Source organism: Leuresthes tenuis, unplaced genomic scaffold, assembly GCF_036924035.1.
Source record: "Leuresthes tenuis unplaced genomic scaffold, fLeuTen1.0.hap1 SCAF_21, whole genome shotgun sequence".
Classification (NCBI taxonomy): Eukaryota; Metazoa; Chordata; class Actinopteri; order Atheriniformes; family Atherinopsidae; genus Leuresthes; species Leuresthes tenuis.
In genome coordinates, this window is record NW_027325375.1 from 29191760 (window position 1) to 29202791 (window position 11032).

Here is an 11032-nt window from a genome sequence, read left to right on the forward strand (position 1 = left end):
TGCTAAACTATCTGCTTTTTGCGTACAGAAACCAGTTTGCTTAACCTTTGAAAAACAGAGTAAACACAGACAGAAAAATATCTCGATATGACTCTAAAATCCCACAGATTTATCCCACTAAGGCTGAATGTGCATTCCACATCTGCAAGCTGCTCTGAAGACGAATAATGGAAATCATATGAGCGACGGGGCTTTGAATTCAACCAGGGAATGAACAATGGAAACAGAACATGACCAGAAATATAAGACAACTACCATTAAAACCCTGCAGTAATTTGACACAGGGCATTACATTTGTTTGGTGTAGTAAGACCTCATCGTTCATTTCCAGTAATGTGGAGCATGAATCATGCTGAGCTGCTCGCTCATGGCTTTTAAGCAGTGTGGTAACTTCTGTCGGAGGCTGGAAAAAACAATCCTAATACAAACTCTAAATACCAGGAGGACGACGGCCAAAATATGAACAATCAAGTCTTTTTTTTTACCAATCATCCAATTCTCTTCTGTTTCTTCCCTGGTCAGAGAGTCAGATACAAGAAGGTGGCATCCCAACATATCACTCAGATCATATTAGGAAAAAGAAATGCACTCAAATAGAGTAAACTGACTGCTCAACAGATGGTCCGCTTCTTATCCATACAATTAATTCTTGCTTGATACAGAGGACACATACATTCATTCTTATCATAGCTGTGGTGGTGCAGCTGCTGGAAACCGTCAGACTCACAGCAGCACGGAGACACTATTTCTGCAGATGCCACCCAGTCTGTGAACCCTACAGTTAAAGACAGCATCATTCATAGCATGAAACCTGCAGGTTATGCTGTTGGTTATCGCAGAAATGTTGGTGTTAGCTAAAAGGCTTCAGCATTTGTGGCTGTAGTCATTTCGACTCGAGGTTTATTGCGTTATTCCGCCCAAATGGGAGCACAGCTCAGCTGAGAACCTGCTCAGGTGGAGGCTCAGCACCGTGTGGGTCACACTCAACGCTGCGCACTTGTTTCATTGTATTCTCATGGACCATCTTGTATTTTCTCTTCATATCCCTCAGCAGCGATAGAGCCTCCTTACATTCCTCCGAGTGCACGCTGTGTGCAGCACTGCCTGTGTGGAAAACAGCGTTGCATTAAGGGAGGTGAGGTTGTAATGGGTGTCCTACTCTCTATAAAGAAGACATGAGCAAACCTAAGGAAACTGCTTTTGTTGTTGAACTCGCTTTGATTTCCTTGATCATCTCATAAACCCTTTCAGCTCGCTGCTTTGTGGGTCTCAGAGGTGGCATTTCCTTTATCTGCGCCCAGGAGAAAGGAGACAACGCTGCTCGGTTTATCAGGAGTGAAAGCAGTGATGCAGCTGAATTCATTAGGTGTGTGTTTGGAGAAAATATCAAACCTTTTTCGCCTTTTCTCTGTACGCTGTCTGGATGCTATCAAGCTTTGGTTTGGAGTCTCTGTAGACATTAAGATTCCTCAGCGTGTGCTCCAGCATCCGAACAGCTGTTTGAATTTCTGATGAATGAGAAGAAAAATAAGCATCTCTGTTCTCTACGGGATGACTGTGCAGCCAAACGTTTGAATGTACAAAACACTCATTGCTGCAGGGGAAAGCAGATTCGCTCCTCACCAACGGACTTCAACACATCAGGGTTTGCTTTAGCATCCATCAGCACCTCGGACCATGAGGACTGTTCAGGACTCGTTCTGCATTTCTGCTTGTTGTCAACGGTTTCTCTTTCTTCACATTCATGCTCAGGTTCGTCCTCTGCCTACGCAAAGGGAAACACAATACTTTAAAATGTTGAGACAAAGGGCTTATGTAAACAATTACGTAAGTCATTTTTCTTTTTTATTTCTTGACCCAGAGGGACCTTTGTTCCCGGACTCGTGTACAAACCTGAGTAATAAAGAAGCGTTCTGTGTTGTCCTGCACAATGCTGTAATTCTTTCCCTCACATCCTGCCGTTATCTTGACACTCGCTCCACATTTGTCAGTCTGAGTTCGAGTGGGACAAGCTGCTTTCGTCCACAATGGTCTCTTTGACACCGTTGGAATTTTTTCTTCCACCTGTGATGTGGAAATTTCTAAATAAATGCCAAAACAATGGATGCAAATGGAGCTTTGAATGGTCTCTTTCTGTCCAGCTGCCCATGACTTCAGTGTGATCCACTGTGAATTAGCTAAAACTGCCGTCTTTGGTCATTTTGTGTTCATTTCAGCGATGCACAACACACCCAACCTGCCATTGTGGATCAGTGGAAACCCTCAGTGGAACCTTCTGAACCTCTTGCGTCTTCTTCCGCTTTATTTTTATTCCCAGTTTCTCTTGAAGGTAAAAGGTCAGAAAGGGAGGGTCTCCTGTGTTCAAACAAAGACGACGAGGGTCATTTCTACATTTCTGCAGCACCTTGAAATAAGTGCGACTGAGTAAAGGGGGCATCACCTCTCCTTTGTGTGGTCAGAGGGTTCGAGTGGATATCTATTTCCCGAAGCCTCGGAAACACGGCGGCAGCAATCAGAGCTTCTTCCGTGGCAATCTGATAACAAACTATTGATGAGACGTCTTTGCTCGTTTAAAAAAGAGAAAGAAATGTCATTATTTAACACAACAGCGCACCTTGTTGTTGGCTAGATTGAGCAACTGAAGTTCTGGTAGCAGCGTACCGGGTCCCTCGCTGTCCTCCTCCGAGGTCTTAATTACCTTCAAAGGCTCATCACTGTGAGGATTTGGCTCTGAAAGAGCTGCATTAGGAGCAAAAATGAGTAAATAAAGATCAGTGTGAGGATGCTGAACAGGCTCTGACGTGCAGTTCTGTTTTTGGGGTAAAAGCAAAGCAGATGCTGAGTGTTCACCCTTCTCTTCAGAGTCTGTCACAAGCTTATGTGGTATTTCAGTAATGCGGTTCCCCTGGAGGTTCAGACACTTAAGCCTGTAAATGACAGTGAAACATTTCTGTAATACAGGCGTGTGTGAGAGGTGTCATACGGGAAACATCAAATCACAATAAGACCTCTTCAGGTTTTTAAGACTGTGGAAGACTCCGGAGGAAAGTTTGTTATCGTCAAGCATCAGGACTTCAAGAGCTTCGAACCCTTTGTCGTCCTCTGCAGTCGGCCTGAAGGGAAAAAACAGATAATTACATATGCAAAACACTGGATTCATGGCACTGAAACATACAGCTTCAACACACATCTTCTGCTCTACGGTAAAGCAGGTGCATTATCTGTGGTTCCAGTTACTTCAGAGCACTTGTGCGCCCTCTTCTGGTCAGTTTGAAAACTGTTTTAAAGTTTGTGGCCTTTCTTAGGGATTTGTAAAAGAAGTTATGTTATGAAAAAAGTCCCAATGTGCTTATGAAATGTACAGATAAGGATGTAAGCAACATGGGCAGCTACTCAGAGATTAATTTAGCCCTACATTAATAACAAGTGCATTATAATTGAACTGTGAATGCATTAGTGTGTTAGGGGCTCCTGTTGGAGAGTTAGGGGAGATATCAATCAAACTCATCTTCCTGCAATCTCCTCACTATATATAATATATATATATATATATATATGTGTACACACTATAAAGTAAACATGACATTTTCAAACAATAACGACAAAACAAGCATAAAAAGCAGAGTGCAGCCTTTTTATACTGATTGTTATACTGCAGATTAGTTTATTTTTGGCTATTTCCATAATTAGCACACAGCATATATTAATATATATATATATAAATCTCACATGTATAAACAGTCTGCTTAAATCATTTCTCATTTCTAAACCTTTGGGATGAAATTTAAGGGTGTTTTCTGCAGCTCACGTTATTTTACTGAAGAGGTTTTGTGCTATTGGGCCCCGCCTTTGTAAACTTTAAGGCATTTTTATTCATCAAAAAGTTTATCGCTGTATTCCTCATACATGATTCTTGATACTTTATTTTTTGTCTTGTTGTATTTGGGGTGAAATTACACTAAAATTACACCAAAGAAAAACACCAGCAAATGTCTGAGGTATTTTTGCTGTGAATAAACAAACTGTCCTCCTATATTCCTGATTTGTGTTAATTAAAGTACTTACAGCTGAGTGTGGTCATGGCTTAAAGAACCCATGATAGGAGGAAGGTGATGAAGCTGATTTCCAGTCAGATGAAGGACTTTAAGTCGTGGAAGCCGACTGAGAGAGATGATAGCTTCACCTGATAGACTGTTGAAGGACAAATCTAAAACCTGTTGGAGTTGAAATACATTATTCAGATGAAGGTGACGGCAGTAACAGATACGGAGGATCAGATTCTGCATTTCATATCAAAGTCATACCTCGAGATGAGAGAAATCAGAAGCATCAAACGTCATGTCGCGAATCCCATTTAAAGACAGATTGAGTTCTCTCAAAGACACAAAACAGCTGAAAGACTCTGTAGAAAACCGAGAAATATGTCTGATGCTTTTCAGAAGATGCAACGAATCAGCCTGCAGATAACAGTGTGTGAGGAGGATCACCTAAAGAGAGGCCGTTAATGGATGCATCGATGCGAGCCACGCTTCCAAACACCCTCAAGTCTTCGGGCTTGACCTGTGCGCATTAAATAAAAAGTCCTGAGTCGTGCTCGCCCACAGCCTCCCAAATAAAACCAGCAAAATGCGGAAGTTCTTACAGAATTCAGTTTCTGCCCACTGACGTCGACAGAGCAGAGCTGAGGCGGCTCATCAACACAATGCAGCTGGAGCTGCAAAAGAAAAGGAGAAAGTGTCTGCGGCTGCTTCCGCTCTGCTTCGTCACATTCAGACTGATGCTCCTTACCAACAAGCGTCCGTCCAATGTGACGCCACAGGGAGATGCGGCCTGCTCGTCCTCACGTTGCCTCAAATGCTCCTTTATTCGTCTGAGGGCAGCCCTGGAGGTCTGCTCCTTTGCTTTTCTGTGCGCCACAAGCCAATGACCGGCACCTGCGATGAAGATAAAAACTGACATCTGAGCAGGTGTTGTTCGCAGATTAAAAAATGGGAACATTTTTCAAGAGCTGCAAGCTATGAGTGGCAATCGTTGTTGATTATTATACATGACTTGTCCAGCCGACTGTGCTCAAAGCTGGGATGTTTAAGGATTACGTAATAAAGTGTAATATCTATACCTTTTCATATCTAAACTGGTTTATTGGTTTATTACGTAGTCATGAATAACTTCAGTGTATAACAGTAAATTTTGATCACGTTTGTATTTCATTGTTGTTTCAAAGACTGAAAGGGCTTTGAAAATAGTACTTCTCTTGCATTACTGCAGCAAAGAACACTTACCTGATAATAGCAGCTACATGCAGTTTTTATTATAAGGAGTTATGTTGTTTGATTCTGACGTCATCCAAAAGTAATCTTAAAATGATCAATTAGGATATTGTTTCCGTAGATCTATCGATTGTGTTATGAATCAGCAGAACTGTCATGCAATTTGGATTCTGGCTGACAGACTTTGCATAATTACACAAACATACTTCGATTAATCTGATTTCACCAACCCTCTTTTCTTCCGCGCTGTGATGTCCCGGCTGGGAAACTCCTGTTCGGGCAACTCTGACCCCGCCAAGATGCCGAAGTCATCTTCTTTTTAAGCCCTTTATCCCCACATAACTTTTCACGTAAGTAGTTAAACGTTAAAAGCGGTTTCTTGCGGTCTTGACAAACAGAACCGGTTCGACCGCTATTTGATCCTGAGTGAGGCCGCTCTGTATCCTAGCAACAGCGTGTGGGACGACAGCTTCTCCTCCCGTCCAGCAGGTGGCGGCAGCGACGTTTCTGTGGCGACGACAAGCGGAAAAGAGCGCTGAGCAGAGCTGGTCAAAGAATCGTTGTTGATAAAATCCTACCCCGCCATGGTAACCTTAAACTTTTTTTATTTTTTATTAATTGTGCAGTTTCAGTTAGAATTAGAATTTGTTAGATGAAGATAAATAACGTTAGCATTGGTTTCGCAAACTAGCTAGCTTCAGTTCTTAACTGACATTATTATCTGTGAGACGTCAAAGAGTTCAGAGTTTATTTATTTTTCATTCTTACTAACGACTAAAAGCACCCTAATCTGTTATGTCCTAACTTAGTTAGCGCAATAAATAATGGTGATCAGTGTCAGTAAACTCTAAATAAAACTGAGTTAAGAACAAGTTCCCTGATGTCTCCGCCTTGAAGCGTCTAAACGAACACGGAAGTGACAGATAACGCTGCTCTTGTTTCGCTGCCGTCTCCGTTTCTGATGAACCCACAGCATCAGAGTCGTGAACATCAGAGGTCCCTGTTTTCGCTTCCAAATAGACGCTATTATGCCTAGATTCAGGGTAGCACAGGTGAGGAGTGACGAGTGAAAACTAAGGCTTGTGTTATGCATGCACCAGAGATGTGTGACGCTGTTCGCCCTCATCTGTGTCTGAGGAGCTGCTGAAGTGTGAACTCTACCTGTAAGTATGAGCTTTAAAGGTTGTTGCAACAGGATTATAAAACAAAGTAAGAATGGTCATGTGTGAGGAATATTTCTATCTCAGGAACCCTCATTCACCATGGGAAACCGGTCCTCAAAGAGTGGCAGCGGAGAGGAACCAGTGAAAACAACTTTGTTTAAAAGAGAGTCAAATACCGGAATAACATACAGGATTCCTGCTCTCCTCTACCTGAGGCACAGTCACACCTTCCTTGCCTTTGCTGAGAAAAGATCCTCGTCCTCTGATCGTGACGCCAAAGTCCTTGTTATGAGAAGAGGATTGCTGAAAGATGACGGCTCTGTTCAGGTTATTATTCCGGCTCAGTATCATCTGATGTTAAAGCATGCACTTTAATACTCAAACCCATTAACATTACATTCTCTTTTTTAACGTTTAGCTGTATTCTTTTTCTCCAGTGGTCGTCCAGTCAGGAGCTTTCAACTGCATGCCTGCCAAACCATCGCACCATGAACCCCTGCCCAGTGTATGAAAAAAACAGCAAAACACTCTTTCTGTTTTTCATCTGTGTTTGGGAGAGAACCACAGAGATGAAGCAGATCTTTACAGGTAAGAACAAGACGCGTCTTTGCTGCGTCAGCAGCGGTGACGATGGACAGACTTGGAGTCAAGCGACAGACTTAACAGAGAGTGTGATTGGAGAAGCTGCCCTCAAGTGGGCCACATTCGGCGTGGGTCCTGGCCACGGGGTTCAGCTCGAGAATGGCAGACTGATCATCCCTGCGTATGCCTACTATGTCCCTTACAGATGCTGTTCATTCCCCATTCCTTTTACAGTCTACCCTCGTGCACTGTCAGTATACAGTGAGGACTTTGGACAGACATGGCGCATCGGTAAGATGCTCCAAAAGAAGTCGTGTGAATGTGAAATGGCGGAGATTATCGACCACGAGGGCAGAAGTCATCTTTACTGCAACGCGCGTCACACCGGGGGGCACAGATGTGAGGCCCTGAGTGAAAACAGCGGCGTCTATTTTGACAAGCCCCACATGGCTCCGGAGCTCGTGGAACAGCCCTCGGGTTGTCAGGGCAGCATCATTGGCTTTCCCGCGCCTGAATTTGTCCCCAACGACGATGCTGAAAGCAAAGCTTGTGGCACTTCCCTCTTGTCGCCAGACACCCAGACCTGGCTCCTCTTCGTGCACCCAACCAACAAGTCGTGCCGCCGCGACATGGGCGTGTATTTGAACCGGTCCCCCCTGCACTCATCGGGATGGGACCGGCCCAGGATCATCCACAGCGGACCCAGCGGTTACTCAGACCTGGCCTACAACGTGGACAAGGATCAGTTCTCCTGCCTGATGGAGTGCGGCAAAGAGAGCGAACTCGAGCAGATTGCGTTCATGTCGTTCTCCCTTAATGATGTCATGCAGACGGGCTGCAAGAAAGACAAGAAGATGCGCTGAGTCGTGCTGCTTTTATTTCTGTGTTAACAAAGCTCTTTAAATATTCTCCTGCACCTATAAAAAAGAAAAAAAAAGCCAACTTAATATGCCGTGCAGTAACATTTGTCCGTGTTTACTGTTGTTACATTCCAGAGATGGTAATGCATGCATGAGTCGTGTGTTTACAAAAGTTATTCAAGTCCTGACATTATTGATATGCAAGTGGCTATTTTAGAAAGGAAGCTATTTTTAATAGGTAGGTTAGGTGGTTGTCTTTCAGCATGCTGTGGAGGACAGGCTTCGTGTGTAGCATGTTTGATTAGCACTTCATATTCGTTTCTGCATCTTATTGTACTGTCAGTGACATTTAGCCTACCTCTTTTTATTGCAGGCCTTTTAAAGCAGATGTCCCTCCTTTCTCAGTCTCTTCTTTACATTTAGAATACTCTGATTCACATTTGCCTTTTACTCTATTGTTTCTACCTGGGCAGTGCAGCGAGCTGTCAGTGCACAGGCCTGCAGGTCACAGTGGGGCAATAAAGCTGGAAAGGAAGGGTTAACATTTACCTCTGACATTGAGCTTATCAATAGAGACCAAACAAATCCATATCTTTGAGTTTCTAAAGCATTCACCATGAGAATGAAGCCACTGTGAGATTTTTAGGATCTGATGGAGCTTGGTCATTAAGGGCTTTGTATGCGAGGAGTTGGATTTTTAATTCAATTCTGGATTTTACAGGAAGTTAGCGAAGAGAAGCTTGGAATAGATTAATAAAATCTCTCTGACTAGTTCCTGTCAATGTTTTAGATCAGCTGGATTTTCTCAAAGTTTCTGGATACAAAGGGTTTGCAATGTTTCAGCCTACAAGTAACGAATGTGTGCACGAGTTTGTCAGCATCACTATTAGACAGAGGGTTTACTATTTGGACTGATGAAAGGCTTGTTTTATGTGTAACTTAAGGTCATATCCTCAAAAGTAATTTACAGTTGCACACGGGGTCAAGCAAAGATCTGGTCTGTTCCTGAGATCTTAAGGGAACCAGATGCTTACATGTTACCCAGCCTTTCATGTCTTTAAAGGTGTGGTTGAAGCCGTTTTCTCACATGCTCTGCAGTCATGTGACAGTGATTTTCCAGTCAGTGCCATGGATATGATCCCTGGATTCGACAACATTTGAATGTAGCGTTAAATTTTCTGGAGCATGCTGGTAAGAGCTGCTGCTTCATGCTCTTCTGCTGACCTTTATGTTCATTTACGCTGGCTTGTTAGTGTTGTGGATATGTTCACATGCTGATATCAAGGAGACTCTTCTCCATGGTCAGAGCCTCCTTGGTGCTCCAGAAAGATGCCCCCCCCCCCACCTCCTTCCCCTCACGTTTAAGGCCGTAAAGCTCGTCTCCAGCAGAAATTCTAACTCAAGTATTCCACACATTCTCCTGGAAAACACAGGCGTTCATGTGTGAAAACGGCTCCAGCGCTTTCCTCTGACCTCACTGATACAGCTGGGTAACATCTGCATAGCTGTGGAAGTCACACTTTTATCTAAAGAAACCATGTGCATGGTGAAATGTGTGCATTCCAGTATAGATCCCTGTGGATCTACAGGAACTCAAAGGTCTCACTGGTGTTTGAAGAGTCATTCCTGACATGAACCAACAAATAAACGACTTTTTCTCATTTTAATGAATCTGACACTGATCATTAAAGAGTTCTGTTATCAGTGGCTGACATTTTTCCAGTGGTGTTTACATGCTGCTGTACTTTATGTGCCACGAACAGCGTTTCCTTGGCTACGATGTGCACGCTGCAACAGCATCATGCACACTGATACCGGCATATCTAACGCACTGATTTCAATCAGCCATTTGATCTAATGTTTGGGTTCTACTGTTCACAGATTTCTTTAGAGTATTATTTGATTATTTTCTTCTTTTTCCCCTTTAGCATGATTTTATGAGCAGGCTTTTTTTCTTTTTCCATACATGATGGAATGAAGACAGATCAGCAGATAGGACTCACTGTTGTAAAGCCACATAAAAATGATGATACGGAGTGACTTTAACGTGTTCGGTGAGGTAAAAAAAAGCCTCAAGGTGGTTCTACGCTGCTTTTATTGTGTTTCTGTTGACTGTTGTGGAAAAATGACAAAACCTGCATGAAACATGTATTTTAGTACAGAATAAAAGTAAGCTGTGATCACCGAACGCATCTTTTCTTCATGTTTCCTCCACTTTTTTCCATTTATTAATAACTGCTGTGCACACTTGGCAGGTTAAACAATAATCTCCCATCAAGAAAGAGTAAGAGATGAAGGAATGGGCTCATGAAAAGCAGCTCTGAAGAACACCTTTTGCACCTTTTTCCTTCCCCCAGCAGCCAACAGAGGTCTACTGCTGCATCATTTTGTTTGCTGTTGTAAAGCAGCCCGTGGGGAGCTGAATATGATTCAGCAGATGTGCAGACCGGGCCAAATTAAGGACAAGCAGGAGCATTTTAGGGAGCGAAAGCAGTGGATATTCCTTATTTTCCTTGACATTATCCACGAGTATACGCACCGAGTCAGAATAGTTGATATAACTCGATTGCAGGTACCACAATTATTATTCTAAATAACTCCTCAGAGGATAAGAAAACTGTTAATGTTGCAGATTCTAGTGAAATGATACGTGTTTGTGTTCCCATTGTGGACCTCCATGTAGCTTCTGCTGAAAACATAAACCTTTAAAATCAGGCAATAATATATGCTTTAGTTTTCATTTAAAGAGGTTGTATTGAAGCCTGAAACTCCAGGTCACTGTGAGTTAAAGCCGGGACTAAAACCGGGAATTAGTCTGTGAGATGGTGCACATTTGATGCTGTTGTGGCTGTGGACAACAGCAGGGTGACGTCATGTTCTGTGGGGTAGGGGCACTGAGGGCTGTGCCAGTTCTCGGCTGCTACTTTGTGATCTTTTTTTGACACATTTAGTCCATGCACTTGCGCTCAGTTTCTACCGACTTGAATTGTCTTCTCCGTCTGCATGCAGCGTGTTCCCTTAGCTTCTCAGCAGCAGCTACAGTCTGCTTGGGGTTTAATTAGCTGCCCACTCAACAGGTAGAAAAACAACATCTACGTCAGTGTTTGTGGAGAAAAATGTGCTTTTTAGCTGTTTTTCATCACATTCTCCGACTTGT

General features: G+C 43.1%; 2 protein-coding genes across 3 annotated transcripts; one reads left to right on the top strand and one right to left on the bottom strand.

Moving 5' to 3' along the window:
- Positions 1-35: 35 nt before the first annotated feature.
- Positions 36-5856, bottom strand: xrra1 (X-ray radiation resistance associated 1). The gene is made up of 16 exons (XM_072374430.1): positions 5849-5856; positions 5654-5777; positions 4789-4959; positions 4643-4714; positions 4488-4560; positions 4305-4402; positions 4066-4214; positions 2984-3113; positions 2615-2809; positions 2441-2534; positions 2237-2355; positions 1894-2064; positions 1624-1765; positions 1393-1508; positions 1186-1291; positions 36-1104 (listed from the first exon to the last, which is right to left on the bottom strand). The coding sequence occupies exons 1-16, from the start codon at positions 5854-5856 to the stop codon at positions 935-937; spliced, it is 1938 nt and encodes a 645-aa protein (XP_072230531.1). The 3' UTR covers positions 36-934.
- Positions 5800-10060, top strand: LOC140280080 (sialidase-3-like). 2 transcript variants are annotated; one of them, XM_072375346.1, is made up of 4 exons: positions 5800-5857; positions 6168-6433; positions 6518-6760; positions 6871-10060. In XM_072375346.1, the coding sequence occupies exons 3-4, from the start codon at positions 6533-6535 to the stop codon at positions 7876-7878; spliced, it is 1236 nt and encodes a 411-aa protein (XP_072231447.1). In that variant the 5' UTR covers positions 5800-5857; positions 6168-6433; positions 6518-6532; the 3' UTR covers positions 7879-10060. The 2 variants fall into 2 exon arrangements, with proteins under 2 accessions (XP_072231447.1, XP_072231448.1); XM_072375347.1 differs by lacking the exon at positions 5800-5857 and having other exon boundaries at positions 6093-6433.
- The last annotated feature ends 972 nt before the right edge of the window (positions 10061-11032 follow it).